At 35.5% G+C, this 27,564-nt stretch overlaps 2 protein-coding genes and 1 long non-coding RNA gene across 3 annotated transcripts in view; 2 read left to right on the forward strand and 1 right to left on the reverse strand.

The window, feature by feature from the left end:
- The window catches only part of LOC117321839 (signal transducer and activator of transcription 5B-like), a 38,710-nt gene extending 23,183 nt beyond the window's left edge, over positions 1-15,527 (forward strand). Inside the window, exons 12-19 of the mRNA XM_033876429.1 lie at positions 23-118; positions 1,569-1,707; positions 2,147-2,205; positions 3,151-3,281; positions 4,439-4,590; positions 5,055-5,225; positions 8,710-8,794; positions 10,911-15,527. Of these exons, the coding sequence (XP_033732320.1) occupies positions 23-118; positions 1,569-1,707; positions 2,147-2,205; positions 3,151-3,281; positions 4,439-4,590; positions 5,055-5,225; positions 8,710-8,794; positions 10,911-11,967 (1,890 nt within the window). The 3' untranslated portion in view covers positions 11,968-15,527. The remainder of the gene's footprint in view (positions 1-22; positions 119-1,568; positions 1,708-2,146; positions 2,206-3,150; positions 3,282-4,438; positions 4,591-5,054; positions 5,226-8,709; positions 8,795-10,910) is intronic.
- Positions 15,528-17,671: 2,144 nt separating this feature from the next.
- On the forward strand, positions 17,672-21,394 carry LOC117321841. Its single transcript, XR_004531426.1, has 2 exons — positions 17,672-18,531; positions 18,577-21,394. It is a non-coding gene; the product is annotated as an uncharacterized LOC117321841 (long non-coding RNA).
- LOC117321840 (peptidyl-prolyl cis-trans isomerase-like 3) lies at positions 18,699-27,484 on the reverse strand. Its single transcript, XM_033876430.1, has 6 exons — positions 27,429-27,484; positions 26,298-26,372; positions 25,838-25,931; positions 25,413-25,480; positions 24,227-24,345; positions 18,699-23,855 (listed from the first exon to the last, which is right to left on the reverse strand). The coding sequence occupies exons 1-6, from the start codon at positions 27,429-27,431 to the stop codon at positions 23,729-23,731; spliced, it is 486 nt and encodes a 161-aa protein (XP_033732321.1). The 5' UTR covers positions 27,432-27,484; the 3' UTR covers positions 18,699-23,728.
- Positions 27,485-27,564: the final 80 nt, after the last annotated feature.

Below are 27,564 nucleotides of genomic sequence, written 5' to 3' on the forward strand. Positions count from 1 at the left end.
AATGCCAACTTTTATTTCACAGACAATGTCACTACCAATTGTAGTGATCACTGGTGCCAGTCAACAATGTAATGCATGTGGATCTCTCTTGTGGCAGTGTCTCAATCCAGCGGACAAGGTAAGACTATACAATATATTGTCTCTCTTGTGGCAGTGTCTCAATCCAGCAGACAAGGTAAGGCTACACAATATATTGTCTCTCTTGTGGCAGTGTCTCAATCCAGCGGACAAGGTAAGACTATACAATATATTGTCTCTCTTGTGGCAGTGTCTCAATCCAGCAGACAAGGTAAGACTACACAATATATTGTCTCTCTTGTGGCAGTGTCTCAATCCAGCAGACAAGGTAAGGCTACACAATATATTGTCTCTCTTGTGGCAGTGTCTCAATCCAGCAGACAAGGTAAGGCTACACAATATATTGTCTCTCTTGTGGCAGTGTCTCACTCCAGCGGACAAGGTAAGACTATACAATATATTGTCTCTCTTGTGGCAGTGTCTCACTCCAGCGGACAAGGTAAGACTATACAATATATTGTCTCTCTTGTGGCAGTGTCTAAATCCAGCGGACAAGGCAAGACTATACAATATATTGTCTCTTGTGGCAGTGTCTCACTCCAGCGGACAAGGTAAGACTATACAATATATTGTCTCTCTTGTGGCAGTGTCTAAATCCAGCGGACAAGGTAAGACTATACAATATATTGTCTCTCTTGTGGCAGTGTCTAAATCCAGCGGACAAGGTAAGACTATACAATATATTGTCTCTTGTGGCAGTGTCTCACTCCAGCGGACAAGGTAAGACTATACAATATATTGTCTCTCTTGTGGCAGTGTCTCAATCCAGCAGACAAGGTAAGACTATACGATATATTGTCTCTTGTGGCAGTGTCTAGATCCAGCAGACAAAGCAAGAATAGAAAGTGTAATTTCTCCCTTTCTCATTTTCTCCATTGACAATTGGTCCCAAAGAATAGAGTTGTTAGTTGAAGTTGTCGTTTGTCTTTTACGGTGTATATAGCTAAGATTAAGCAAACATAAAACTTATTCAAACTTCCAATCCTTGTTTGTTTTAGTTGATATTAAGTTCTTCTACTTATCACAAAATTTTGATTTTATTGAATATACTGCTTTCTTGCTGGGTTACCACAGTTCATTTTGACTATAAACTACAGGGGCTTGACATGTTGCTGTGACCCAGAATGAAAAGATGAAACCTAGGTTCTGACTCCCTGATCACTTAGTAATTACATGTGTTTTGGAGGTTGATCCTGTGGTTAAATATTTCATTCTGGGTCATAGGAATGTGTCAAGCCCCTGTGTTAAAAGCAGCAATTTGCACTCTTATGGACAGTTGGACAAGAATATTAATATTATGGTTTACAAGGCAAGAATATTAAAATTATGGTTTACAAGACAAGAATATTAATATTATGGTTTTCAAGGCAAGAATATATATTAACATTATGGTTTATAAGTTAGACAAGAATATTAATGTCATGGTTTACATTCCACTTTGATTCACATGGAAGTGTCTGCTTTTACAATTTACACTATTTGATTGACAGGGACAGTTTCCACCCCCTGCATGTCCAGAAGAACTACCTTGGTCCCAGGTAAAGGAATTGTTGGACACCAAAATAAAATATCTGGGTGGACGAGGGCTCACTCAGGATGAAGAGAAACACCTGGTTTCAAGAATTTCAGGTACAAGAAACTATAAAAGATAGAAAAACTATTACTAATAGCATTTTAAATGGCAGAAATCTTTTGGATGAAAACCTTCTATAATTACAGTATTCAATAGTAAGAGCTCCTTCCCATGTTGTGAACATGATATTTGAAAATGAAGGCTTCTCAACATCCATGAACAGTAATCTTTTATGATTGTGGTTGAAAATTCCAATAGCAACCAATGTTTTATTTTCCCCAGAGTAGGACATGTATAAGCATGTCAGGGAGATCTTTTTTTATATAGTTTTTATATAGTACATCTTTCTCCACAGTCTGCAAAAACCTCAGTCTGACATTCTTGGCTATCTACTGATTTACAAATAAAAGTCTATATGATCTACCATTCTTCAGTATCTTAATTTACTGAGTTCAACGACATCAGTGATTGATCAAACATAATGTATGGTTCCAGGTGATCCGAATATCTCTCTTGACAGCGACCCCCTGATTCCCTTCAGGAAATTTTGTATTGTAAGTATTCCTCAGGATGATTGAGGTCTTCATATTGGACGTCACACTTTGTATATAACTGGTACATTTGATTAAACATATCACTTACATTGGACGTCATGTCGTTAACATGGAACATCATGTTTTTGGATTGAACGTCATAATACTTAACGAACGTCATGTCACTTCCATTGATTGAATGTCATATCACTTAGATTGAATGTCATGTCACTTAAATTGAACATCATATCACTAACATTGAAATTCATGTCACTTACATTGAACATTATATTACTTACATTGTCATTTGAACATCATTTCACTTAAATTGAAGGTTATGTCACTTACAATGAACATCATATCACCTACATTGAACATCTTGTCACTTACATTGAACATCATTTCACTTACATTGAGCATCATATCACTTACATTGAACATCATATCACCTACCAGTAGGTGTCATGGTTTAGTTAGCTTAGATAGTAAAGCATAAACCAAGTTCAGTCGGCCGTAACTCCATTAGTTAATATCCTAGTAACAGTGTTAGTAGAGATAATCTGACCCTAATCCATTATGTATGTGAATTCATATTGATAAAATAGACAATCTTGCATGATTGTTAATGTTAAATGGAATTAAAATGTTAAATTATTTGATAAGTTTGATAAATTCCATATGATATAGACACATAAGCGAAAAGTTCTCAGATGTATTTCTCTATTGTAAAACTGTGTAATTAGACTAAAACTGTAAATTATACACATCATTGATGCAAAGTAGAGGTTTTTTGTTATGTGTCTTAGATATGACATGACTGTTTAACATGACAAAACAGGCCAGTTATGAGTTTAATGTATTTATTTATAAATCTGATAACCTAGTGTGATAAAAACATTGGGAGTTGGCACTGGACAATTAAGACTATTACCCGGGATTTTGATAACAGTATTTAATGTTTTTCAGGATAAGATGATGGATATAAGTGACCCTAACAAGAAACCTGAAGATCGTAAGAAGTCGGCAACATTCTGGATGTGGTTTCAGGCTGTTTATAACCTGATCAACACTCACCTCAAGGAATACTGGAAGAAAGAGTGAGTAAAGTAATAAAGATGGATGTTGCTAACATTATATTGTGCTTCTACACCACAGGGGCCTCGGTGGCCGAATGGTCAAGGTGTCCGGACACTATATCACTAGCCCTCCACCTCTGGGTTGCGAGTTCGAAACCTACGTGGGACAGTTACCAGGTACTGACCGTAGGTCGGTGGTTTTTCTCCGGGTACTCTGGCTTTCCTCCACCTCCAAAACCTGGCACGCCTTAAATGACCCTGGCTGTTAATAGGACGTTAAACAAAAACAAACCAAAACTCTATCCCACAGTTTCATTCATCTGCCTTTTTCAAAAATTGTTTTACACATTGTTGAATTCTCAGTTGTGGTTGTTAAAGTAACTGGTATACAGTCATACACTATTTGACCTCTGAATATTCTGTCTTCTTTCCTTACTCTAAGTGACCTCTTGCTGTCCATACAAATGCACTACGACCAGGCTAGTCTCCCACCAGTCAAGGCTTGTATGGTGATCGACTTGTACTCTCACTTTTACACCACTCCCTAAGAAAGATTTTGGTGCTACAGATAGCTTCAACCAGGATCCTTTAGCTCCAGCTCTCAGTCTCCCATAGCTTTTTGTTGGATTGGTTACTGACATTCTATCTGTGATCATAGTGCCATATTTATCCGCAAATAAGCCACTGCTCAAAAATAAGCTGTCCCCTTCCCTCCTTATTTATTTTTGCAGAATCCTCAGTTTTAAAACAGAAGCCTAAAAGTGGTTTATGAATAATCTCCATCCAAACTTAAAATTTAGATACGACAATTTTTGCATTGTTTGAGGATAAATACTATATTAAATAAAAAACATAGCTCCAAAATACTGGGATTCAAACTAGTGACCTATCACTGCCAAATTTGCACATGTATGAATACGCTACCGCTAGGTTAAAGGAATAGTATAGAGTATAGTTCAGAGCATTTGAGGCTCTTCTCAACATTTACACTACAATGTGTTAGATGATTAAGAAGTTTCCACCTAGTACAATGTTGGTTATATCTCAATATATGTTTATATACAATGTATCATGTTTGGCCCCTAGTCTTATTACGGGGTAAGTATTGTAAGTATCAAAGTTATGAATAGTAAAACCTATCACACATCACAATCTACTGTATTTTGTTTTGTTGACAGACTCATTCTTGGTTTCCTGGACAAGGAACAAGCCAACGAATGTCTCAAAGATTGCCGTCAACATACTTTCCTCCTCCGATTTAGCAACAACATCATCACAGATGCTCAGGGCCAGAATATGTGTGGTGCTATCTCTGTGTCCTACATGACAGGTATGAGACTCCATTTATATTCTACTGCATAAGTTTATACATGTGAAGGTCATATAGTCTTGAACGTATCCTACATACAGCATAGTAAAGTATTTAGTGAGAGGTTTTACTGTAATCAGCCTTCATAATTATCCTACGGGACAAGTTTTTAGTCTGAATGGGATATCCTTTTGTGTGAGTGTATTCTGAACTGTGTCACAATTCAAATGAATAAAATGTGACACGTGTTTATTGGTACAGCATAACTCATGAATTAAAAACAAACAAGATATTTTGATTTTCCCCTTTCAATAAAAAATAGAGTTAGACAAATTTATCATGATCAATAGATAATCCTACTCAGTTTTACTTGGGAAGTGTGAAAATTGAAAATTTAATTTTATATATGTGTCTATGGTGTTTACAATCATTTAGTGGTAGAAAAATAAGCTACAGAACATCTACTGGCTTTTGTTCTTTTACAGCTGCAAGAAAGACAGACCACATGTTGCCATCCATTACTGAGGACTTAAAGAAATACAACTTGGCTCTGACATTAAAAAGGATGATTAATGGCAAAACTCACGAATGTGAGATGAAATGGGTTTATCCAGGTATGAAACCCAGAGAAGAAGAATACAGAGCGTTCCTTGAAGGTAGGTCAATATCTCCATTTTGTTTTCATTGGTTCATCTGGCTAATTAATGAAATCTTTAGAAAGGGTTTTGGTTATTTAATGAAGGAGATGGGGACTTTTGTCTACTTTGTAACTGTAATTTCCTGCATATTGCTGTTGTATAGGCTGCATGATGCAAAGTAAGGCATTTAACTGCACTGGCATATTGCCCGCAGGTTATTATAATAGAATAATTAAATTAATACATTTCTTGAATGTATGTGAACCACATTATGTTTTTTTTTTTTTTTTTTAATTCGGAAGTTTAAAGTACCTTTTGTCCTTCGTCCTTCGATTTTTAAACAATTCTTTTCACTCGTAAGTAATTATTGGATCATCCCCGTGGTCCCTGGTTGTGCATATTGAATTTTATAGACTGGTCGGAAATTTGACAGGAGAAATTTGTTACTGCTACTTCTCAGAAAGTACTGTATGAATCTTTCTCATATTATATATCCCCATATGGTCCCTTGTTGTGACAGTTGAACTTTGTTATCTCTATTTCTCTAAGAGTTCCTCATGGATCTTTCTCAAATTTCACAGGTAGGTTCCTCTTGGCACCCAGTTGTGTATATTTGATTTTGACACTGATTGGAATATAAGATGGCCAACAGTCAGCCATTTTAAATTTTGTCAGTTTAAAGTTTGTTACCGCTATTTCTCAGAGAGCTCTTCATGGATATCTCTTGAATTTCATTCAGATTCCTCTTGTATTAGTTGAAGTTTGCATATAGAAATGACCTTGAGCTGTATTCAAGATCATAGAGGTCAGATTTGTTCAAATATGTAAAGGATTTCTTCCGATTACCTGAAAGGCCTAGAATCAATTTTTTTTATTAACTGAAAGGTCAGAGAATTATCAAAGAAGTTAATACCAGGTGTATGAGAAAGGCACCTTGGGCCTTTTGGTTTTATCTGGCATTAATGTGTAAACCAGGAAACAAATAACAATGTATAAGCTGCATATTTTTAAGTTAAATTTACACTGGCAGATAGTCCACAAAAGGAGTCTCCAGATGTAATAAAGCCTGTGGGCTATATGTAGGACAGTACTAAGGGTGGGCTATATGTAGGACAGTACTAAGGGTGGGCTATATGTAGGACAGTACTAAGGGTGGGCTATATGTAGGACAGTACTAAGGGTAGTGGAGTACAGAGGATAAAAAAGGGCAGTAAAAGGAGTTTTATTGTGTAGAAATGTTGAGGGTGTGCTGCACGTGCATAATACGGAATGGAATAATTCATTTCTGAACTTGTAACTGATTATGTAACTGCTATGATGAATTGGTGCACCAAAATTATTGTTTATTCTTTAAAACAACTTATTAATAGAAAGTGCAATTGGCATAATCATAATTTAAGTGCGAACATCCAACATCAAAATTATGAATAAGAATATTTCTTGAACTGTGCATTTGCAATATTTTGCTTTGATAAAACTTTGACAAAGAATTGACTTATTAATGATACTGTTTATACAGGGGGTACTCAGCTAAATCATTTACATGACATATCCGAGTTATGGCCTTGTTTTCATTCGGATACTAAGAGGGATGGCTATTCCTCATAAAAACTTTACCAAAAATACTCATATATTATTTATAATTTGATATTAGAGGCATTTTATAAGCTATATGCATATGTCTCATAGCTACCCTGCCTACATCTGGTCTAGAGCCCAATGTGCCTGTCAGTCTAAGTAGAAGGGGTAGGGACTAATTATATAATGATAATTTCAGGCTAAGGTGTTGTTCCTCCTCTGGATTAGGTTTGCAATACTATAAACGTAGTAATCTGTCACAACAAGTTTGTACAGCTACGGATCATATATTTGCATTTGGACGTAATATTGTAGTAATCTGTCGCATGGGAAACCTGCACAGCTACAGTGTAATCTGTCAACCATATTGCAGTACTGTGGTAATCTGTCGCCGCCAGTCCGCACAGCCACAGTATAGTCTGCTATACAATTGGTAGTAATCTGTGAAACTTTGTTTGCACAGCTACACAATTTTACTGCCTAAACCAAGAGAGGGAATAGTACCATTAAAAGTGTTAGGCTGAGTCTACCCCATATATGCCAAACATGTTTTTGTTTTTATGTAGTATGATGATTATAGATAGATAACTGGATGTATGTATGGAGTGTAATAGTATTATGTGTATTAGATTTATATGTGATGATATGAATATGATTAAATGTTGTACATAAACTATCTTCTCGTCATTTGTTCAATTTAAATTGAGGCTTATGAAAATAAGCCAGGTTTAAATGAACAAACATAGATATATACTACCCGATTATAAAAATAGTTATATATATAGAAGTAGATGAAATCAGAAGTTATAGGATTTTTTAAAGATATAATGTAATGAATAACTTCTTTTGGATCTAGTATGTACAAATCAAGATACAATCCTAAATATATAGTAACCATCAGTAGAGCTCTCTGATTGGTTAAGAAAATTAGAGGGGACGCCATTGTGTTTACAGCCTCAGTAACAGAAAGACGTCTCAAATGTGTCTCAAAAAAATCTTCATCCCACCACCACCCCAGGCTACCACTCACCTGTAAAAGAAATAATAATTCATTTCAAGGTATATTAGCAGTAAATATTTTAAATTCTATTATAGAGGTACTTAACATACAAGGTATGTACGTGAACATACGTATATATATATGTGCAATTGTCGAATGGGTAGATTCAACTTTTCACTATCAAATTTACTTAAGGGCTGTCAGCCTTGTTTTCATTCGGATACTAAGAGGGATGGCTATTCCTCATAAAAACTTTACCAAAAATACTCATATATTATTTATAATTTGATATTAGAGGCATTTTATAAGCTATATGCATATGTCTCATAGCTACCCTGCCTACATCTGGTCTAGAGCCCAATGTGCCTGTCAGTCTAAGTAGAAGGGGTAGGGACTAATTATATAATGATAATTTCAGGCTAAGGTGTTGTTCCTCCTCTGGATTAGGTTTGCAATACTATAAACGTAGTAATCTGTCACAACAAGTTTGTACAGCTACGGATCATATATTTGCATTTGGACGTAATATTGTAGTAATCTGTCGCATGGGAAACCTGCACAGCTACAATGTAATCTGTCAACCATATTGCAGTACTGTGGTAATCTGTCGCCGCCAGTCCGCACAGCCACAGTATAGTCTGCTATACAATTGGTAGTAATCTGTGAAACTTTGTTTGCACAGCTACACAATTTTACTGCCTAAACCAAGAGAGGGAATAGTACCATTAAAAGTGTTAGGCTGAGTCTACCCCATATATGCCAAACATGTTTTTGTTTTTATGTAGTATGATGATTATAGATAGATAACTGGATGTATGTATGGAGTGTAATAGTATTATGTGTATTAGATTTATATGTGATGATATGAATATGATTAAATGTTGTACATAAACTATCTTCTCGTCATTTGTTCAATTTAAACAGATGATTGCCCCGAGCGTAAACGTATAGATGGCTATACCAAGTTAAAGGAGATGTTGGTCATAGAGCAAGTTAATGATGAGTTGGGGTAAGTTGATGGTGCATTGCTGCGAACATGATGGAAAGGTAGAGTATGTATAAGAGCTAAACTCTAGACTTATTTAACTTTGGATGGAAATTCCTTTGATAGAAAGAAATATTGGCAATTAAGACACATGCACACTTTTATACAATGATCATAATAACACAATGGGGTGTTTATTGCAGTGGAAATGACAAACTCTTATCCCTAGATTTTCAATTTGCTCCAGAAAGTTTTCCTGTTGATGCTCTTGTGTACTACAAAATAGGGCTGTAGTCTTAAGATCAATTCAGGAATTTCTTACACTGGTTACCTCAAACCACAGGTATATGAATTTATTTAATTGTTCACCTACAGCAAATAACAAAATTTTGCATTTATACAATCATAATATATTGTAACACAATGAGGACAGGTGTTCATCTCAGTGAAAAATGACAAACTCTTATCCCTAGCCTGTGAATTTGCTCGACCAGTAAATTTTCCAGTTGATACTCTTACGTACTTCAAAATAGGGCTGTAGTCTTTAGATCAATTCTGGGATTTCTTACATTGGTAGCCTCAAATAACAGGTATATGCATCTCTTTAATATTTATAGGAAAGATAATTATCCCTTAGTCCCAATATAAGTAGTGGCTGATATTGTATCTATAAATACTAACGAGATGCAGAAGCTTGTGCTCAGACATAGGTTTTGTTCTGTTGTCCTCCAGATTAGAAGTATTTCAGGCTAGTTAAGGAACCTCTAGGGGGCCCAAGACCAGACACCAGGAACCTCTAGGGGGCCCAAGACCAGACAACTTGTTAGTATTACAGTACATCCTGCAGTGTCTCTCTGTCTGTCTGTCTGTCTGACTATTAATTCAAAATCAAATAGTTTGTCTATCAGGGAAGGTTAGTTAAGATAAAACTGTACCATAAAGGATTTTCAAATTTGGCATAACTTTTTTCAGGAGAAACTGGACCCCGATACATTTTATATATAGGTCAAAAGTCAAGATCGCAGCTCCATTTAGCAAAATTGATTTCCAATGGGATTCCAAGTCGGTTACACCATGATTTGGAATATTATACTGCGCTTACTAGTTGTTGCTTCATGAGGGAAAGATCGAGATTATTTTCAGAGTAAGGTGTTGATGGTCAAAGTCACTTTGGATCATACAACCTCATTGGTTGTTGTAAGAGAAAACAGATGATCCTTGTTAATTTTAATTCTGTGCCGAAGGTCAAGGTCACTTGGGATCATACAACTTCTATGGTGGTCAGCATTATAAGGGAAAATAGACAATGAACAGTTTTAATTTCAGAGTCAATTTCAGGGGTCATGGTTTGGATCATACAATTTCAATGGTTGTGAGTATGATAAGAGAAAACAGACAATGAAGCCTGTTCATTTTAGTTATATGTTAATGGTCAAGGTCACTTTGGATTATACAATTTCAATGGTTGATAGCTAGCATGATAAGGGAAAATAGGCTACGAACCTAGCTTGTTGATTTTAGTTATGTGTCAAAGGTCAAGGTCACTTTGGATTATACTTTGTACAACTTCACTGAATTGTCAGCATGGTAATGGAAATCAGACAATGAACCCTGTTACCTACAGAGTAAGGAGTCAAAAGTCAAGGTCACTTTTGAAAAACATATGCATAAAAAATACCTAAATCTAACATGTATTACTTGGAAATTATCTGCTATCTGCAGGTGAACTTGTTTTTCATATTGATTTTTGTTAACATGGTTTGAGTCTGTTTTGTGTGATTTCTTAGATCCTACTAAATTCCAACATAAGTGAGGGGTACATTGTGCTACTGCTCTAGTTAGCCAGGTTCATGCTGAAAATGTTTTGAATGTTTGGTCTTTTCCTCACACCATAGTATGCTATTACCAATGGTCTGGCCTATGTAATGCTATAAACAGGATCAATTTTATGCTAGAACTCACTGTCAAAATCAAATACAGATTTCTTCAAATATTCCCAAAAACTTCAACATCCAAACACACTTGTAGGTTATCTGGAATCAAACAGTTCAGTGTAAACCTTAAATCATGAAAAGATTTTCATAACTTGAAATGACAAGTGATTTATTTAACATGCATTTTTATAATTATATCTTCTAAGGGGTTTGACACTGAATGAACGTCAGAAGAAGAGACCAGTGCATAGGGTCAAAGGTCAAAACAATTTCAAGGTAGCAAAGGTCACAGCAGTCAGCCATGTTGTGACAAATCATGATGAGGAATCGTCATCAGGACAACAGTCAGGGAACCTGCCTAAAATTGTTGATGAAAGAGAACCAAATGAGCAGTCTTCCAATAATGTGATGCAGGTGATCCCAGGAAGTGCTACCTTGAGTAGGACACGATCGGTTCCTCAACCTTCTGATGTTGCAACTAAGCCAATCTCTTCCACCTCAAGAAGTCTATCACATCCTCATACAACCAAGTTTCCACATCTTCAAAACATTTTATCAGAACCAGTCAAGGATGGACTCAAAATCAAGTTACTGCAGGGTCCTAATGCTACACATTTCCCACAGGGTTGTGTAGAGGTCAACCAAGGTATTGGTTGGAGTCAGGCAGAAGACAGGTTAGACATGGTGCACCATCAGAAAAAAACTATCACTGGGGGAAACAATGGTTTCTTTACAGTTGAATCAAGTGTTAAACCATGTAACTCACCTGTTTCTTTATTGCCATTTCCTGAGTCGAGTATTAAACAGAGTGGCTCTCCTCAGTTGCCAAATTTTATGGATCCAAAGATGGAATCACTGTCACCAGCACACACTGTCCAATCTATGACACAAAATATGGTAGCGCCACCAACTGAAATGACCTTTCAATCACCGATGTTGTCTGACACATCATCCTTGGGGTCCCATATAATGCTGACCACTGACACATCATCCTTGGGGTCCCACATAATTGTGGCCAATAACCCACAGCCTCCTGTAGTGATAACTGACCCCACTAATGGACCGACATTTCACCCACAAATACCCACTGTCCAACATGAGCAGCATGAGCTATATTTGAATCAAAATTCTGAGGAGGTCACAGAGCAGCCAGAACAGGGGGATGTTTACCCAGATCTGGATCTGGGAGATATCATTAGTCAATACTTTGAACCTGAAATTGATCCTGATGATCCTGATTGGACGTGTTTATTGCAAACTTGAATCTTGATATCCCACTTTAAAATCTAAAATGCTTATTAAACGGTGGAGGGGGACTGTGATGACCCTATAGGTTTCCTCTTGTCCGTCTTTCACGTATGTATGTTATAAAACAATTAAACTGCGCATTTTGAGCTATACCTATTGCATTCCTAAATATCTTATTCTGGTATGGACCGGGAGATCAATTTTCGAGGTTTAGTTGAGGTGTAGCCAGACTATTTCAACCAGGCTACCCAAATTTTGCACCTTTATCAAGAGGTCAAGGTTACATTTATGCATTAGTTCTTTATTTCTTTGTTTTAGAGTTTTTTTTTGTGAATTCATATTTTTAGGTTATCTGACCTGAAGGGTCAGGGTGACCTATAGTTATCGTGCTTCGACCTTCCTCGTGTGCTGTGCATGAACTTTTCACATTTCAAACTTCTTAAGTTCCACTGTTGGGATGGAGCTGAAACTTGTCTGGAATGATCCTGAGATGGTTTTGACAACCAAGTTTGTTATTTTTTGGGTCGGTGCAAAATCCAAGATAGCTTGAAAAACACATCGTAAATTTCCACTGGAGCCATTAAGCTGACATTTGGTATGGATGTTAAGGAAGGGAAGCTGTCAAGATGTTGTTATTTTTCAGTCTCGTAATTTTTTTTACATGGCAGCCATGGCGGCCATTTTGTAACATGATTGCACAATCCTGAACAACACCTATTTCAAACTTCTTCTCAAGGTCCACAAGTGGGATTCAGCTGTAGCTTATGTGAAATGCTCCCGAGATGGTCCTGACCTAGTGTTGTTCTGAAATCCAAGATGGCCACCACCATGAAACACATTTTAAACTTCTACAGTCACTGGTGCCATTGAGCTGACTATTGGTAGGAATGCTAAGAAAGGAAGGCAAAAAAGTTATTTTCCAGCCTCTTAAAACTTTTGACAAAGCAGCCACAGCAGCCATTTTGTAACTTAATTGTGTAATTATGGTTTTCCTGAACAACACCTACAATGTACTTCAAAACTTTTTCTCAAGTTGTACCAGTAGGATTCAGCTCTAACTTACCTGAAATGCTCCCGAGATTGTCCGGACCATGTGCTGTTATTTTTTTCGGGACGGTCTGAAATCCAAGATGACTGCCACTGCCACTAGTGGAATATAACATACAGTCAGCACATTTATACAATGGCCCGAGAATGGAATAACGCATTGTATTGTGGTAGAAAACTGTATATGGATAGTGGGGCTGGGAATTTTAGCTAAGTGCCTATGAACTACAGCATCTTTTACTACCTTGTGGAAGAAATCAATGAAAACACCTCCTTGTACTTTTTTGGGGGGCTATAGTTTCACTTCCAAGTACATTACTTGGGGAACCTTGCTTTGGTTAAAGATGTGAATATTTGCCCTAAAAGATCATGTATTTTGACAAAAACCAAGTCATTAAAATTGGTATAAATTAACTGTGGTATATTTGACATTTTGAAATAATGAAGACTGCAGATAAGACTGTATCAGTATAATATAAGCAGGCGAAGTGTCATGCTACTGTTTCTAAGAAATATATTGGTATGATGGCACTTAAAAAGTGAACCCTTGAAGGTTTTCATTGTGTTGCGACCATTGTAATATCTTGTATTAAAAGCAATTGATCATGAGGATGTTAAACTCGGAACAAATTATAATGTAATTTGTTCAATTTTTTAAACAGAATGTCTTTTTTTTTTTTTTTTTTTTTCCATTTATTTATTCCAATTTGTTCCAATAAATCAGTCTCAATTTATGCAAGTTCATAGCATACCAAAACTATTTATTTAATAGTTTATAGCATACCAAAACTATTTATTTAATAGTTTAACATTCATTCTACTTTTATTGACAAATATTTTAATATTACTTATAAATATCACATTCATGAAAATACATTATGTAGTGTAGGTTTTTGTACAATAAGAATTAGCTAAATGAGATTATTGTGACAATGACAATTATTAATATGTATACAATGTTAAAGAAAGTATCGGTAGAAAATTGTTTAATTAAGATATTGAAAAGAGAATTCAAACTACTGCCTAACTCTGACAATAGTTTTATGGACTCATCGACAATTTTGATGGTTTCCATGATGCATGGGTCTGTGGTGACTGAGTGGTTAAGGTGTCCAGACATGTACACTTTATCACTAGACTTCCACCTCTGGGTTGTGAGTTCAAAACCCATGTGGGGCAGTTGCTTGGTATTGACCGTAGGTCGGTGCTTTTTCTCTGGGTACTCTGGCTTTCCTCCACCTCCAAAACCAGGCACATCCTTAAATGACCCTGGCTGTTAATAGGACGTTAAACAAAATAAACCAAAAACTACACAATCCATGATACATAAGTAAAATCCAGTTCTATTGCACATATCATTATATGTATACATACATGTAATATATTTCATGTGTGTGAGAGAATATTGAAATTTTAACTGGGTGTGAAGCACAAGTAAAAATGGTTGTTATATTTTGTCATTAACTTGTGAAATACAAAAATATATATATATGTAATGGGAATTAAAGCATTCAATTTTCTGTTTATATTTCGTTTTTAAGGGATAAAAGAAATCTATACATCAAAAGAGTATAGGATTCGGTAGCATAATCCTTGATGCATGTATCTTGGGATGTTATGCTTGACAACAAAACGTTGCCATTTTGATTGGGCTGCTCAACACCATTTCCTGTTGCCCAATTGTTACAGTACCTGGATGCCCTATTGTTAGCAGTATGCCCAATTGTTAGCTGTATGTCCTATTGTTACCTGTACGTTTTGCTTACAAAACTGTTGTCTATTATTATGTATTGATGAATGTATTCTGGTACAGTTTTAAATTAATGATCTTTTTGGGTGGTTGCTTCATTTGGATACAAAACGAACAAATTGGTGGATATCTGTGTGGTGAAATATTAAACATAATTTTGATCGCAGTAATTGGTACCAACAATTCAATCATCACTTACGGTGATCTATAAGCAGTGATGATAAAAGTTTTTTATCATGCTGATATCCGGTATTTCACTCTTAAAAATGAATATTATACAGGTTGGATTTTTAGTGCCATTTGACTAATATTGAATTCATAATTCTTGCCTGTTATGAAATATTATATTACTGGTAATGTAGTCTCACTGTCCATTTTGTGACCATGTGAGCAAATTTGTGGATTCTTCTTACAATTAAAATCAGTTTATATTCATCATATTTCAATTCATTATATATTTTGTTACTCCATTGTCAAGTGATGATTTTGTCAATTTACACATTTTGTATGATATAATTGGTCAATAGACACATTTTGTATGATATAATTGGTATGTCATTTTGAAATGATTTGTCCGTTAGATTTAGATATGAAACATTATAAATTACCCTGTACTGAATTCATTATTTCATGTAGGACAAAGGTTCCATTAAATCTATGAAGCTGTCGCTAGAAAAACCATGAAACCTATTACGTTATTGTGTACAAGAACACTGATAATGACCTTGAACATGTTGCTGTTGTTCTTCGCCACTCGTATAAAAAGAAGTTTCATATTTGAAATAGTTACCAGGTACTTCTTTTGTGAGTTTTAAGTAATAGTCATTGATATATAATGTTATAATGCTTGCTTGCAGTTTTAATTAAAATATCAAGCATTATTACATGTAAGACATCAATGAGACTTTATTACATATATTGTGCCATATACATAGGTATTTGAATAATTATGACGAATAATTCACCGCTGCATCTATCCACAAATAAGCCCGAAGGGCAAGTGAGCTTATGCCATGGTGCGGCGTCCGTCGTCCGTCCGGCCGTCCGTCCGGCGTCAACTTTTCCTTTAAACAACTTCTTCTCAATAACCAAAAGGCCTAGGGACTTGATATTGGACCTGTAGCATGCTGGGGTGAAGGGCTACCAAGTTTGTTCAAATAAATGACCTTGACCTTCATTCAAGGTCACATGGGTTAAAAAAGCTATAATCTTCAAACGACTTCTTCTCAATAACCAAGAGGCCCAGGGACCTGATATTAGGCCTGTGGCATGCTTGGGTTAAGGGCTACCAAGTTTGTTCAAATAAATGACCTTGACCTTCATTCAAGGTCACATGGGTTAAAAAAGCTTTAATCTTCAAACGACTTCTTCTCAATAACCAAGAGGCCCAGGGACCTGATATAAGGCCTGTGGCATGCTTGGGTTAAGGGCTACCAAGTTTGTTAAAATAAATTACCTTGACTTTCATTCAAGGTCACATGGATCAAATAGGCTGTAATCTTCAAACGACTTCTTCTTGATAACTAAGAGGCCCAGGGACCTGATATTAGGCCTGTAGCATGCTGGGGTGAAGGGCTACCAAGTTTGTTCAAATAAATGACCTTGACCTTCATTCAAGGTCACATGGATCAAAAAAGCTATAATCTTCAAATGACTTCTTCTCAATAACCAAGAGGCCCAGGGACCTGATATTAGGCCTGTAGCATGCTAGGGTTAAGGGCTACCAAGTTTGTTCAAATAAATGACCTTGACCTTCATTCAAGGTCACATGGATCAAATAGGCTATAATCTTCAAACAACTTCTTCTTCATAACTAAGAGGCCCAGGGACCTGATATTAGGCATGTAGCATGCTTGGGTGAAGGGCTACCAAGTTTGTTCAAATAAATGACCTTGACCTTCATTCAAGGTCATATGGATCAAATAGGCTATAATCTTCAAACGACTTCTTCTTGATAACTAAGAGGCCAAGGGACCTGATATTAGGCCTGTAGCATACTGGGGTGAAGGGCTACCAAGTTTGTTCAAATAAATGACCCTGACCTTCATTCAAGGTCACATGGGTCAAAAAGGCTATAATCTTCAAACAACTTCTTCTCAGTAATCAAGAGATCCAGGAACTTGATATTAGGCCTGTAGCATGCTGGGGTGAAGGGCTACTAAGTTTGTTCAAATAAATGACCTTGACCTTCATTCAAGGTCACATGGATCAAATAGGCTATAATCTTCAAACAACTTTTTCTTGATAACAAAGAGGTCCAGGAACTTGATATTAGGCCTGTGTTATGCTGTGGTGAAGGGCTACCAAGTTTGTTCAAATAAATTACCTTGACTTTCATTCAGGGTCACATGGGTCAAAAAGTCTCTAATCTTCAAACAACTTCTTCTCAATAACCAAGATGCCAAGGGACTTGATATTGGGCCTGTAGCATGCTGGGGTGAAGGGCTACCAAGTTGTTCAAATAAATGACCTTGACCTTCATTCAAGGTCGCATGGTTCAAAAAGGCTATAATCTTCAAACGTCTTCTCCTCAATAACCAAGATGCCCAGGGACTTGATATTAGGCCTGTAGCATGCTGGGGTGAAGGGCTACCAAGTTTGTTCAAATAAATTACCTTGACTTTCATTCAATGTCACATGGGTCAAATAGGCTATAATCTTCAAAAGACTTCCTCTCAATAACCAAGAGGCCCATGAACCTGATATTAGGCCTGTGGCATGCTGGGGTGACGGGTTACCAAGTTTGTTCAACTGAATGACATTGACCTACATTCAAGGTCACAGGGTTGAAATATTTTTAAATCTTGCCATAGCCAAGAGTCACCAAGACCTGATATTAGGCCAATAGTATGCTGGAATGAAGGACTAGAATATTTATTGACATGAATAAATCTAGCTTACTCTGATATTTGAATAAATTGGTTATCGGCATAGTATCTGTAGAAATAACTTCAATCAACTGCAAATTTTCTGTATAGCCAGGTGAGCGATACAGGCCCATTGGGCCTCTTGTATATTTTGTTACTCCATTGTCAAGTGATGATTTTGTCAATTTACACATTTTGTATGATATAATTGGTCAATAGACACATTTTGTATGATATAATTGGTATGTCATTTTGAAATGATTTGTCCGTTAGATTTAAATATGAAACATTATAAATTACCCTGTACTGAATTCATTATTTCATGTAGGACAAAGGTTCCATTAAATCTATGAAGCTGTCGCTAGAAAAACCATGAAACCTATTACGTTATTGTGTACAAGAACACTGATAATGACCTTGAACATGTTGCTGTTGTTCTTCGCCACTCGTATAAAAAGAAGTTTCATATTTGAAATAGTTACCAGGTACTTCTTTTGTGAGTTTTAAGTAATAGTCATTGATATATAATGTTATAATGCTTGCTTGCAGTTTAATTAAAATATCAAGCATTATTACATGTAAGACATCAATGAGACTTGATTACATATATTGTTTCATAGGTATTTGAATAATTATGACGAATAATTCACCGCTGCATCTATCCACAAATAAGCCACTCCATAAGATACTCCAGGGGTTACCATCACACGGCTATACCTGTGAGTATAGAAGATTATGTATTACATGTCCTGATTGCTTTTAATTGGCATCATGTGATGTCATTATGGGAAAAGAAGAGGCAGGAAATATAAAATCATGACAAGTAATATATTAGGGTTTGCCTTGTAAAATTTCCCCAAAATATTCTCAGCCACTGTGATAATGCTTTTTCCTAGGTGTGTTATCTAGTCTATAGTATTATAAATTTTACTACTTAGTAGTTTGTTCAAAGACCTCCAGGTCTTTAAATAAAATATTTTTTATATGTTTGTATGGTAGCTTAGATGTATGAAATGTGATGAGATCATTTGCTGTTTCAAAGTGCTAAATATACATAGTGTATATAGTTTGTGTATTTGACTTTTTTTTTTTTTTTTTGCATTTATGTCAATAAATATCTGGTAAGTACTGTCGAAATATAGAATTACAAGTACTCGGTACTTAATCATATATTTGGGCAAGGCAGAGAAAACTGTAAATCTATACTACTTAGGAGAGTTAGCTGATGCAGTCTGTCTGCCCATTGTCACTGTGCTTGATTCCTTATTTCCACCCAACCATTTATGATTATACATTTTAAATTTACATACCGGTGTCCAGCAAACCAATGCTCATGATTTTTTACCAGAGTTTTCCCCCTTGGTTTGCAGTATTAGTTGTTACCATATGATAGTAAGCATAAAAATTGTCTCAAAATTCATTATTTAAAATTATATCTTTGAAAACTGGAATTGTTACTCACCCTCATAGTTTACTCCAACAATGTTAGTGGTTTTACACGGCGAGATACTTTTGACAAGCGCCGAGTCGGCAAAATAATATGCGATAGAAAAAGAGCCGACCAGCGGCCTCTTATGTTATAGGAGTACCTCATAGTTATGTATATGGAAGCTATTAGTAGTTGAATTTTAGGGTGTGCATGTTGGTTTGTTTTCAAGCTGAGCCCAAATGTTGGACAATTTATTTCTAAATTAAGTACGGTACTCATTTCACTGACAAGTCAATATTATCACAAAAACTTTTATTAGACATGAAATACATACAGGCATAATCTTTAACATAATAATAATGTTTGCTATCTATTGTTATCAACAGATATACTGCTACATTGATATGATTTGCTTGTATCAAAAGGTAGCTAGTTTACAACCACAGAAAATATCAAGCGAACCTTACGATACTTGTATGGAATACGAGGATTGTTATTCTGGGTTGTCCCTGACCAATTAACGTATATATTGCCATGTATTCAAAAAATGAATGATACAGACCATATATTTATCCAGCCCTCATCTATTGTAGTCTGATAAAAATATCAACATTACCCTGCAGTAAAACCCGGGCCTTACTTTAGAGATCAAGCATTGGCCCATGGGGCTTTTTCCGTCCTCATTTTATGAAGGTGGGTATTGCAAAAGACATTAAAACATGTGGGCATATTATTATTGCAGGATAAATATACGGTACATTTCTGTATGTTACACTTGTAATACACATTTAGGTAGGTGATACTCGACAACATTGGCTTTGACGAAGTGGATACTTACGAGGGCCAAAATGTTCTAAGGTCCAATCACTAATAGCATAATTGTTTTGTTAATGTCAAGGGCAAGTAAGTTCTAAGGTCAAATCACTGATAGCATTGTTTTGTTAATGTTAATCGATCATTTATAACAAGGTAGACAATAATCAAAGTTGACCAACTTAGATATTTGAATAGACGACCAAATCTCGAACTTCTATACTAAAACATAAGTGGCATCTCGCTAGAATAAAAACTTGGCTTTAACAACATCTGCAGACATCATAGGTGCCTTACTTCTGAAGCCTGACTTCAATGACAACAGACTTAACTGACAACTTCAGACATCAATAGCAAAACTAAAACAGTTTAGATAGTGTATAGAATTATCTAAACGATAAGTTTGCACAGTGGGCTTTTAAAACAGATTCTAATATTATACAGTTGTGACTGGCCAAAGCGTTCACATGACATTTTATATTGTCATGTTCTATCATTACTCCAACTGTATAGTATTTCAGGGCAATAAACTTATGATGGGTGCCTTGTAGTCTCAACTTCTCATGTCAGAGTCACACTGCTTAGACTGTCAAATTTTCAAAGTTTGGATTATGTCATTACCTCTCTTTCATGAATCCATCATAAACTCCACATAATAAAGACATAAATCATGATTATTTTCCTCTCCAGGCTTAAATCCTGTAAAATAATCCTGTAAAAAAATCATATTGAAAATGGTGATTGAACTGTTTAATAAGTATATATAATACCACACTGATTGTCATTATTTAGAATTATAAATACTGATATTATTGTATATTAACTTGGCAAGCGAAGTGCCAAATAGTGTTTGGTTGCTCAAGGTCAGTTGGTATCTTAACATGAAAATAGCCAGAGACGAACTTTAGCTAGCTGAAGTAGTCTGTTCATCAGCAATTATTATCTATCCAAGAAAGTGAGAGTTCATCAGCAATTATTATCTATCCAAGAAAGTGAGAGGAAAATTCTACCAAGCTGACAATATGTAACAACAAAGTGCTTGGGTGACTAATAGCCATGAATTGTTTGAGAATTAAGACAACATGCATGTGTGACCAATAACATTGGTTCAGAATCTCCCTCCATGATTATGGTAGATAAATTATAAGTCTGCAAAGTGAAAAATTACACAAGGCAACAAGTCTCGGGGAGAAACCACCTTTCCACCTTTAAATCAAAAATAACACAAAATTAGTTATGACGCAAAGATGCATCTTGCCACTCAGTAGAATAGATATACAACAAATATTTGCATATTTGGTGGAAAACACTATCTGAATATATGAGAATAATTAACAAAGGGTAAATTGTTTATCAGGCAAACTTTTAACACTATGAAATATATATCACCATTTGTGTCTGAAGTAGTAATAGAAATTTCATTATACTCCATGTTATTTATCATTTCATTAATTTGTTGGTTGCTTATCATGGTGCAATTTGTTAATGCTGCTTTGTTTGTTTTTTTATCATTCTTAATAAAATCGTTCATCCCAGGTAATGACTGAGTTTTGTTACTATGTATTCTTGTATGTCTTTACACAAGGCTATTCCAGTATAATCTATGTTGGAGAGGTGGGAGGCACTTGTAGCTAGGTGGTGGTGGTGGTAAAGGGTTAAGGGATTAATGGCATTTTACTAGTATTCGTTATAATAAGATAGGTGTGGTCTCTGAAAAAAATACCTCTCACCCTTCCCAGATGGATGGTTTTGGAACAGCCCTAAGTTTATAATATTCAGCATGAAATAAATATGTTCTGTTATTATAACATTTCCAGTTAACAAACATTCATATCTGCATGAATCAACAGACCAAACAATATCACTTTATTGACATGTCATAGCATGGCATGCATGAGGAAAAATGACATAGCATGACACATGACACGACATCAATGGTATGACATGACACCATTGGTATGACATGACATCAATGGTATGACATGACATCATTGGTATGACATGACATCATTGGTATGACATGACATCAATGGTATGACAAGACACCAATGGTATGACACGACACCAATGGTATGACATGACATAATTGATATGACATGATATCAATTGTATGACATGACATCATTGTTATGACAAGACATCAATGGTATGACATGACATCAATGGTATGGCATGATATCAATGGTATGACAAGACATCAATGGTTTGGTATGACACCAATGGTATGACATGACATCAATGGTATGACAAGACACCAATGGTATGAAATGACATCAATGGTATGACATGACATCAATGGTATGACATGACACCAATGGTATGACAAGACACCAATGGTATGACAAGACACCAATGGTATGAAATGACATCAATGGTATGACATGACATCAATGGTATGACATGACACCAATGGTATGACAAGACATCAATGGTTTGGCATGACATCAATGATATGACATGACATCAATGGTATGGCATGACACCAATGGTATGACATGACATAATTGATATGACATGATATCAATTGTATGACATGACATCATTGTTATGACAAGACATCAATGGTATGACATGACATCAATGGTATGGCATGATATCAATGGTATGACAAGACATCAATGGTTTGGTATGACACCAATGGTATGACATGACATCAATGGTATGACAAGACACCAATGGTATGAAATGACATCAATGGTATGACATGACATCAATGGTATGACATGACACCAATGGTATGACAAGACACCAATGGTATGACAAGACACCAATGGTATGAAATGACATCAATGGTATGACATGACATCAATGGTATGACATGACACCAATGGTATGACAAGACATCAATGGTTTGGCATGACATCAATGATATGACATGACATCAATGGTATGGCATGACATCAGTGGTATGACATGACATCAATGGTATGACATGACATCAATGGTACGACGTGAAACCAATGGTATGACATGACACCAACGGTACGACATGACACCAGTAGTATGACATGACATCAATGGTATGACATGACATAACAGAACATATGACATGGATTACCACACATATTGCATGCCATATCAGGACATGCCACAACAGGATATATGACATGACATAAAGTATGACATAACAAGACATGGAATGACATGACATGATTTGTAGCATTATAGGACAAATGACATAACATGACGTCGGGTAATAGGATATACTGTATGATAGGACATGTGTTTCATTACTTTTATACTCATGATACTCTGTATGGAAAATATTGCATATTCTATCCACAATTGAAAAATATCAACATTTCATTAAACATTGTCATTAACAGATGGACATGTAATACATTCTCACTACCTATAGCTAGCTCTAAATTCATTTTATGATAATCTCTTACAAACTGCAAATCACATGCTTCCTTAATTCTTCCAGCCACATGACATCTGGATCAAAAGTCATGTATTGATGATCTCAAACATACTGCACATACTACACAAACAAATACTTCAGACAAGACATCTGGATAAAACATCTTGTATTGATATCTTACATGCTGCACATACTATTCTTCCAGCCAAAAGTTGTCCCTGCCATGTATATACACTGTGCACTCATCGATCATTGATCCAGTTATATTGACGTCTAGCAATCAAGAAATGCATGTGCTGAATCACAACATATCATAACCAGTTTATAACTTGTTCTGTATACCCAGTATATTCACTGTATCAATGTACATTGTTGTTGCTATGAAACCTCAGACACCTGAGAGAGTTTTATCCTATAACACATGATGTTATATACTGGATGAACAGGAAGCCCTGACGGTCGTACTACTGCCTTTGGAGCTCTGGTTCTTCTTCTAACATCTGATATCAGCCTGCCAAAGGATTGGCATGTATTGTAATGTCTTGTATTCGTGTGTCAGATAAAGGGCGGAAGTTTTTCTCTTTCACTGGCAGCTTCTCCAGCTCGTCCAGTGTATCAAACCCATCAATGACTCTACAGTGGAAGTTCACATGGGTCAAGTACAACACGAAAGGTCAAGGTTGTAAGCTATAAACAAACATCTATACGCTATTTTTTTTCACATGAAGAATTATTATAAATATTTCATTTTGTTTTCAGTGTCTGAGGAACAGATATGAACTGGTTAACAGTCTGGTTTATTTTGTGTCATTGCATTGTTGTTGATAGGATGTTAAACAATACTAAACCTAAACCAAACTTTATGTTGTTATACAGCAAGCAACAACATTCAACTTAAACAGCAAGAAATCACACCTATTGGTCACTGAAGGTAAATTCACCAATAAATAAGTAAGATGAAAACTAATTCAGGAAAAGACTGAACAGACAAATAGTGTACTTACTTCCCAAAGATGGTGTATTTGGCATCCAGGTGAGGCTGTTTAGCGTAGGTGATGAAAAACTGTGATCCGTTGGAGTCGGGACCATTGTTCGCCATGGAAACAACACCCCGCACAGAATGCTTTGAATAAATTCATATTTCTAATTGAGATTCACCTCAATACATGCATTCACTGCTGCTAATAACAATCTTTTTTCAACTATACATAAATTTTAAAATAAATAATTAAATGTTATGTCCACAGGGTCTTGGCACAAATTACCTACCCACATCCATATATTCAATATATATATGGAATGTGCCAGTGGGTTGTAAATTTGTGCCTGATCTCCAAGGTCTAGGATATCATCTATAAAGCTGAAGATAACAAGATGATCTTAGCGCCCACCATTGTATGATCATTATTGGTTTTATGTCAGACTGCTCTTCTCTCTATTTTTCCCTCCAGTAGTTTTCAAGAAATAGTGATAACAATCTTCAATTCTCCAAATCTAACATGGCCGCATGTCAGCCTATTTGTTTTTCTGACCAAAAATCGAATAAGTACAACTAGAGACCAAGTGGAACATACACACTGATTTTTAGAAACATCCCTTCAGTACTTTTCAAGAAATAGAGATAACAATGATTGTTTACAGACAGACCAGGGACACAGGGTAGTTTGAATAGCACACCATCTCATCTGATGATGTATACATTTATTGTTTCATATAAAATTGTTGTCTGGTGGTTCAACACTACTATTTGTAGTTTGTTACCAGAAATAGCATGCTCCTCCCTTCTACGCACTTACTTAACTAAGAAAATATATAGATAGTGAATAACATTAATGTCCTGATACTCGATTATAGTGGTAATAATATAAACAAAGGTTGTGCTGTCTTCCTTATTAACAGTCCGAGTGTAATCTGTAAAACTGAATTTCTGTGGACTGTATCGAATTTGAAAAGGTTACCGAGCAGTAAAATCAAAGGTTATAAACAATGCTGTTTGATATCAAATCGTTTTGATCAAAGTTTCAACATGCAGTACAAAAACCTTACACTATAGAAGTATAAGTTGTTTAATTTGTTCCTTCACCTCTTACCTCGTCAGCTACAACATATATTCCTATTGTACATGTATATAAGTATACAGCTCTATCAGAGAATGTGGAATATTTACATTACAACGGCTACCAGTCTCACCTTGAGGTTGTCCCGAAACTCGTCCTCAAATTTTCTGTCCCATATACTGGTGCCACCTTTTCCTGTCCCTGATAAACAATTAAAATATTGTACAGATATAAGCTTTTAATTTATGAATGAAGCCCATAACATATAGATATAATACAACATAAGTCCATTACATACAGATCTAGATATAATATAAGGTTTTAATTTATGAATGGAGTCTACTACAATGCACATGTATATGCATGAATTTATATTTTATATTCTGTTCCAAATGGTGTACACAACTTTTAGTATATCCTAGTAAAAGTATAAAGCATTTTCTGCAGTAAGTGGAAATTAAGATACACAGCAGACTCAGTGGCCATCTTATATAAATTATGATAAATAAAGTTGATGACAAAGATAAGGACCCATGATATGATTATCAGTATTGATACCTGTGGGGTCTCCTGTTTGAACCATGAAGCCTTTGATGTTTCGGTGGAATATATTGCCTTTGTAATAGTTACTCGCACACAAAGCCAAGAAGTTCTACAAAGAGAGGATACATCTCTCTTAGCTATAGTCCAGTAATATGTCTGATGTATGTACAAACATTGTATAGCTTTCACTATAATGTACTGAAGCAAAATGATTGAAGTTTCTCATCCATTTACAACATACATGACTAAAACTAAACTAAAAAGAAATGATTCTATAATGAAATTTAGTTTATCAGATTTGATTAATTCATGCGTAAATATGTACAAGTCTTCAATTTATCAAGTAGTTATGCATGTTTCAGTTTCGTTTAATTTCCATTTTGTGAATTATAGCATACTGAATCTTAAATATTGAATCTCAAATGACAGAAGTTAATAAAGATGACCAATACATGTATCATGTTTATATAATTACCTCACTCGCTGCTGGACATTGCTCACAGAAAACCTCGATCTTTATATCTCCAACATCGGTATGAAGAGTTACAGACTGCAACACAAAAACCGTAGTACTTAACATCATAATCCATAAAATAAGTTCCAGGAAATTCAAAGTACATGTTTATAAGTCAACTTTATGTACGTGTCTTGAGTACTCGTCTTCTGTCTGGGAATCCCATCAAAAATGTAATAGAATTGAAATGAGGGGTAATTATGGTGCAAGGAAGGACTGTAATGATACTACAACCATATTTCATAACAGCATTAGTGAAGATCCTTGACAAGCGGAGCCTCTCTCTAGCTGTCCATACTAGATGTAGATATGCATCTACCCTTGACTGACGGAGCCTCCATGCCAGATGTACAGTTTTGTGTCAAATTTTTAAGTCTTTCCACACAACCTATTTCTGTTATAATTATTTTGTATTTTCAACTTTTTTCAATCTTGCCCTGCTTTTATCCATGGTTGTATTGAAATTCTATGCATTGAAAAAGAAATACATGTAGCTAGAAATTCTTCATGTACTTTTTTATGCATAATACCTCCTATGTAGGTAGAAATTAAAAGTAACAAAAAACCAAATTTCCTGTGGTACCGTAATCATTCATTTACTTACCAAATCAGCATCACAAAAATTCATATTGTAAAATGAATTTGAATTTTAAAAAAAAAATGTCAACGAAAAAATAATGAAAACATTATCAAATGAAATGTAAATAAAAACTCTTTCAGCATACAAACTTTCGCTAAAATCAGCCCATTAACAAATCCGGTAAAATTCTTTGAAAAATGTTTAAATAAGCGGAAAAAAATTGACCTGCCAGTGTAGATACATGTATATATCGCTGTTCGTGATCAACCCGAAGCTAACTTAAGACAACAATCCTGATTACTTCTTCTCTCATGAACCACCACTTGCTAGAAAAACTGATATAATCTTAAACTAGCGCTAGCCTTCTTTCTAAATCATGTAAATGGTCGAAGTAGAGACAATTCCAAATGTTAGAATATTTGATGAGGTTTTACTCGTTGTGAGAATAGATATATGTGCTAAGATATGATATGTGATATCAAGTTTATAAAGGTTATACCGTTATATCATACCATTTTAGACTCTTCGGCATTAAATCGTATCTTCCACGTTTGTTTATAACGGAAGCGGTTTTCCGGAAGTGATCGTTATTTTTAAAATATGATCAATAGATGTGGAAAGGAATAACGTTATTAAAAATCTGATTGC

The sequence above is a fragment of the Pecten maximus genome, chromosome 2, assembly GCF_902652985.1.
Source record: "Pecten maximus chromosome 2, xPecMax1.1, whole genome shotgun sequence".
NCBI classification, from domain to species: domain Eukaryota; kingdom Metazoa; phylum Mollusca; class Bivalvia; order Pectinida; family Pectinidae; genus Pecten; species Pecten maximus.

Coding starts and splice junctions, on each gene's coding strand:
- LOC117321840 (XM_033876430.1), bottom strand. Junction 25,932..26,297: donor AATGTCCAGCAGCGAGTGAG/GTAATTATATAA, acceptor CTCTCTTTGTAG/AACTTCTTGGCTTTGTGTGC. Junction 24,346..25,412: donor AGTTTCGGGACAACCTCAAG/GTGAGACTGGTA, acceptor ATTTATTCAAAG/CATTCTGTGCGGGGTGTTGT.